Genomic DNA, 6,000 nt, shown 5'->3' with positions numbered 1-6,000 from the left:
AGTTTTGGAGGTCAAAAATTTAAAGTAATCAAATCATATTGAATTCAGCATAGTGAAAAGGCTAGATAGAAGGATTCAGGGAACAATTCCAGAGTGACTGATTGAATATATATATATGTAGTATATTCAAGAGTAACCAATTAATGAATTAAATTAAATTGGATAGATTTTGAATATCATCTCTCAGTATTTATAAACAAATGACTCTGAGTTCCATTGAGCAATAGGTTCATGTGGGTCTCTAGAAAAATGTTCTGTTGCTGATGTTTATGTACCATTTAATCATTTTGTTTGGTTCAGATCGTTTATCAGATTGAATTAAATTGAATAGATTGATCGATCGACACAAAAATGTATCATATCTCTGATGTTTCCTTCGGAATGTCCTAGTCATTAAATTCCAGAGTTGATTTGCATCACACAATATCCTCAAGAATATTATTGAAATATTATACATGTTTTATTATTTAATAATTTAATATTAAAATGAGTCAGCCACAGTGGTGCAGTAGTGAGCCACAGTGGTGCAGTGGTTAGAGTGCAGTACTGCAAGCTACTTCTGCGGACTGCCGGCTGCCTGCAATTTGGCAGTTCAAATCTCACCAGGCTCAAAGTTGACTCAGCCTTCCATCCTTCCGAGGTGGGTAAAATGAGGACCCAAATTGTTGGGGGCAATATGCTGACTCTGTAAACTGCTTAGAGAGGGCTGTAAAGCACTGTAAAGTGATATATAAGTCTAAATGCTATTGCTGAAAAGCATATTCAGTTCTTTAGATATTTTTCTCATTTAAGGGTGTTCCTTTCTAGTGCAGGAACACACAGAAATTCCCTTGAATATTAATTAGCTCAGTTGGAGTGGAAGATACTTTAATGTTGTAATGCGTGTCTGTTCTCATTGTCATATAGAGTTCATTTTTTTTTTCTTGACACTAAACTTTGCAATGTTTGCAAACTTTGCAAAACTCTGGTCTGAACCTCTGTTCATACTGAACAGTGCATGTTATTTTTGCAAGCCTACTTCATCCAACCTGGAAGAAAGAAGCAGTTACAACATCACTAAGTGACTTAAGACCGTTTTTCACAGTTATGACCGTTGTAGCATCCCCATGGTCATGTGATTTATATTCGGATGCTTGACCACTGACTCACATTTATGACAGTTGCAGTGTCCTGGTGTCATGTGGTCACCTTTTGGGACCTTCTGACAAACAATGAGGAAAACAGATTCACTTAACAATCCTGTTACTAATTTAACAGCTACAATGATTCACTTAACAAATATGGCAAGAAAAGTCATAAAATGGGGCAAAACTCACTTAACAAATTCCTCACTTAACAACATAAATTTGGGGCTCAATTGTGGTCATAAATTGAGGACTACCTGTACTTTGCCATTCTGTGATGGAAATTCTGGTCCCAATTGCCATGTTAAGCTGAGGATCACATTTGGCATACTTGTGATCCTTTAATTTATCAAACAGAGCAGCTAAAGCAGTGGCATGCCTTTGTTTGGCTAGTTCACTCAGCCTTCTATTCTTTAAAAGCAGAAATATCACTTCCTTTTGTTGTATCTTCCTTTAAGCAGTTTCTAATGATTCCCACACATGTGATGCAGTTATAAAGATTTAACCATAGTATTAGATGTAGGCCCCACATGCTCACCCATCATAGATTCCTATGACATTGATCTGTTTGTGTGTGTTTGTGTGAAAGAGTTCCAGTTCAATATGTGAGCCAATAGGGCCCAACCAATAGGGACCAACTAGATAAACAATTTACCCTGGAATATTGCATCCTTTGCTATAGGGAATCATGGAGAGGACCTTAGAAAGAATATTCAGAAACAATTATAGAAATAACAAGGGCAGAAACTTTTTATAAAGCCCAGGAAAGGAGATACCGTATTTTTTGGAGTATAAGAAACACCTTGTTTTTGGGATGGAAAATAAGAAAAAAGCTGATTGGCAGGTGCATCTGCCTCCCGGAATACCCCCAATCAGTTGTTCCCAGAGGTGAATTTTAGCAACAGGTTCCTTGGTTGTGAGCTCTGTACCTTTTTTTTTTTTTGCCTTTTTTTCTGCCTCTGAAACTTCTGAAACTCAGTTTCAGAAAAAAAAAAAAATTCCCGCCTCTGAAAGCCTCTGAAACAGCTTCAGAATAAAAGCCTCTGAAGCTCTGTTTGGGGGCTTCTTTTCTGATGCTTTTTTTAGCCTCTGAAACCTCCATTTGAGAAGCTAGGTGAGGCTACATTCGGAGTATAAGTCCCACCCAGATTTTCACCCTCTTTTTTTAGGGAAAAAGGTGTGACTTATACTCAGAAAAATATGGTAATTAGTAAGAAAAGGATCAAACTGACTCCCCCTGACTTAGAAGGTTGTAAGGAGGGAAGGTAAAAGATAAGCAGAGTTGCAAGATACTGCTACTATGGTCTATCTCACGAAAAATTAGTTCTGTTTTCCCCATGGAGCTGATTTCTTGATCTGGTGTACTTCATTGGGTAGAAATCTCTTGCAACTTTTGCAGAATCTCTCTGCCTGTCATTTGTTTGGCAATATTGTCAGTTAGTAGATGTCCTGTGTCTGGTCCATTTTTTCCTTCTCCGCCTCTTGCAGAGCGGAGAGATTGACTAAACAGGTTATTCTTTCTGAGCTGCTTTTCTTCCCGGTGTAGCACGTCCCTAAAAAATGCTAACTGCAAGTTAACTGGTTCAGTTTTGTCATCTTAGTTGATTGGAACCCTTTGTCTGGCACTGCTACTGATGCTTTAACCAGGTTTCAGCTAAAGGCTTTTCTTTGCCTCTGAAATGATTCATGAATTGCACTAGGCAAAGAGTGAATGCTTTTCAATGTATGCTTCCCTTGGTGTGCCTGCTTACTCTCTTGTAATCCCTTCCCCTCAAATGAATGCAACTATAAACATTCTCTTCTTATGAATTATCCCAGCATCAGAGTGAATATTCCAAAGGGCGAGGGAGCAGGATTAAAGGCTACAAAATCTGCCCTGTTATCTGGCTTCCTTGTGAGTCAAGTTCCAGAAACCTTTCTCTTCAATTGGGCATATGGGGTCATATCCATCTGATGCTATAAAGCACAGGTGTCAAACTCGATCGTGTCACGTGATGTATCAGGACATTTTGGGACTTTTTTGCCTTTGCATGGGTGTGGCCTGCATGTGACACATCCGGCCCGCGGGCTGCCAGTTTGATAGGCCTGAAGTAAAACCATAAACATAAGTCTGCAGTCACACAATTGTTCACTTAGCAACTATTTCTTGTAACAACTGAATTGCTGGCTCCAATTGTGGATGCTAAATGAGGACTACTTGTATTCCATCAACTGCAGCAGCGGCTGACCTAATCTAGCAAATCAATTAAGATTTGAGTTCCATTGGGAACTCATTGGCCATTGAGATAACATCTTATACTTCTGTATAAGTTTCCACCAAACAGCTCTATCATATTCAAAAAGGACACATCAAATTCCTTATGAAGTTCCCTTCACTTTGTTCATTAAAGGAAGCATAGCCTTGTTAGTCTAGGGTAATGAAAAATATGAAGGGAGTTGGCAATCCAAAAAGGTGCTACAAGGTTTGTTTTGAATGGGTTCACTTTGTATAGAGCAATGAATCAGACTGAATTTATAACATGGCAAATTCTAGCCCATTCTGTGTTAAATAACACCTTTTGAAGGAATGTAGTTTGGGAAGGCCTGTGCCAATTTATAAACTTTATCTTAATTTTTAATTACTTATAATTATATAATTTCATATTGTAAAAACAAACAATCAAAAGCAAAGCAAAACAAAAACAAGTATAGAAATCCATCTGGCTGGACTTCCATCAAATTCTGATCATCAAAATACATTTGGCTATTTCCAGAGCAACATTTCCAGAGCACCAATTTCTTTCTGGATCTTGAATTAGACTGTAAACTGAAGTATTAAATGTATCTTTACAAAATATACTACAAATTGTTTGGCAGCAAAAATGATTAATGGATTTAAAAAAAATTTTTTTAAAGAACTTAACACCTCTATACTGTATGTAAAAACATCAATTTCAATTATCTATTGTCATTCTTTTAAGATGGGCTGTTGATTGATAATTCAGACTAATCAAATGTTTACAATTAATATATATATATATATATATATATATATATATATATATATATATATATATATATCTACATTCCTCACACAATATGCATTTTAAAAATATATTTATAAGGTTATATTATAATATTTTATCTGCCTTAAAGATGTTCTATAAACTTGTTTTTAAATGTTATCATTTTCACAGTAATTTCAGTTGGTAAAATCTGTCTTTTACAGAGTAGGCTTTTAGGTTTGGATCCACCATTTATAATTGTATACAATCCAGCTTCATGTGGTTATATTAAAGAGAATGATACATGATTTCAGACGTTCATCTTCTGGTTTAAAGGGTGCTGTATATATCCTGTTCTTCATTTACGCAGTTCTCTAAAATAAAAAGTGAACAGTAAGTAATAAATAAATTTGCATCTGTACATTTTATGTAATTATTTTTTAAACTCATTCATATGATCTGCAGCAGAAAGCAGCCTGCAATAATTTTTGAGATATCAAACAACATGGCCAAAACAATTTTGAAAGTCAGTATCACTGTTTTTAAATCAAATGGTTAAAACTACTCAAGAGACTCAAGAACTCTAGCCCATTTTATCACTGAGCAATTTCTATCTTTTTTAAGATTACTTTTGACACAATGACATGTAATAGACTGTAATAATTTATTGGGCATTCTCTATATTTTGGGATATAAGCTCTGGCAGTCAGAATGTACTCAAAACACCAACATTTTAAATATAGGAATGGGGAATTAGATGTTACCAAACTTTAATTCATCCTAACAGTGGATACACTTGAGGGAAGATGGAACACAAATGCAGTGAATAAACAAACTCACAATATCCTCAGACAACACAGCCAATAGAAGAATACTAGGAACTGTAGCACAGCAATGCCAAGAAAAAAATCATTTTTTGTTAACTAGGAAGATTTCCAATAAAATGTACACTATACATATATTTGATATTTACATGTACATTTCAGCAAAATTTGTATTTCACTAATAGCATTTGTATTAATTGCAATTTCAAATACAAACTCATCATATAATGGGGGATTCCTGTGATCCAAATGAAATTCCTTCCATTTAGAGCAATGGAAAAGAAGTTCTATGGGGAGTGGGGTTAATACTTAAAAACAAGGAAGCATGGGACAAGGAGGCACAAACATTGCCCATCATTTCATCTCTTCTAATCTGATGCTGAATCCTGTCAGATTCCAAAACTGAAGACCAGGAGATCCCTCTGTCCTGAGAATGAAATGACTGAAAAGTCTAATTTAACTCCAATGAGCTCTTTTCATTGATTTCATTGTGCTCAGTACAACAAATTCAATCAGTGTGCACCCTAAAGTTTTCAACAGAAAGCAAGTAATTCTTAGGTTGGATCTAGTAGTCTCTGGAAGTCAATAGAATCTCATTTACTAATAGATAATCAATCAATCTGGTCCAATTCATTTCAGAGAGTGTTCTTGCTCAATCTATTTTTCCATTTATTCTAAGCTTAGAAATATTTCGTGGGATATCTCATTTTACATGTAATATATAATGTATGATTACACAACAATGGTGGCACAGTGGTTAGAATGCAATATTGCAGGCTACCTCTGCATTCCTTCTGCCAGGAGTTTGATCCCGACAAGCTCAAGGTTGACTTCCATCCTTCCAAGATTGATAAAATGAAGACCTAGATTGTTGGGAGCCATATGCTGACTCTGTAAACCGCTTAGAGAGGGCTGTAAAACACTATGAAGTGGTCTATAAGACTAAGAGCTTTTGCTATTGCTATTATCAAGTGTTACTAATTTAGTAATTTTACTTTTTGTTCTGACCCTGCGGCTTCTGGTAGGTATTTATAAATATGCATATAAACACATGAGTGAGTAAATTGC

General features: G+C 35.7%; 1 protein-coding gene across 2 annotated transcripts in view; it reads right to left on the bottom strand.

The window, feature by feature from the left end:
* Window positions 1-4,203: 4,203 nt before the first annotated feature.
* The window catches only part of LOC132711448 (complement factor H-related protein 1-like), a 45,468-nt gene continuing 43,671 nt past the window's right edge, over window positions 4,204-6,000 (bottom strand). For both annotated transcript variants that reach the window (XM_060690389.2, XM_087890066.1), the window contains one exon: window positions 4,204-4,482. In XM_060690389.2, coding sequence (XP_060546372.2) covers window positions 4,471-4,482 — 12 coding nt within the window. In that variant the 3' untranslated portion in view covers window positions 4,204-4,470. The remainder of the gene's footprint in view (window positions 4,483-6,000) is intronic.

Source organism: Pantherophis guttatus, chromosome 3, assembly GCF_059756535.1.
Source record: "Pantherophis guttatus breed Tessera chromosome 3, ASM5975653v1, whole genome shotgun sequence".
Lineage (NCBI taxonomy): Eukaryota > Metazoa > Chordata > Lepidosauria > Squamata > Colubridae > Pantherophis > Pantherophis guttatus.
The sequence above is the reverse complement of the archived record's forward strand: the minus strand, read 5'-3'. Positions and strand labels throughout refer to the sequence as shown.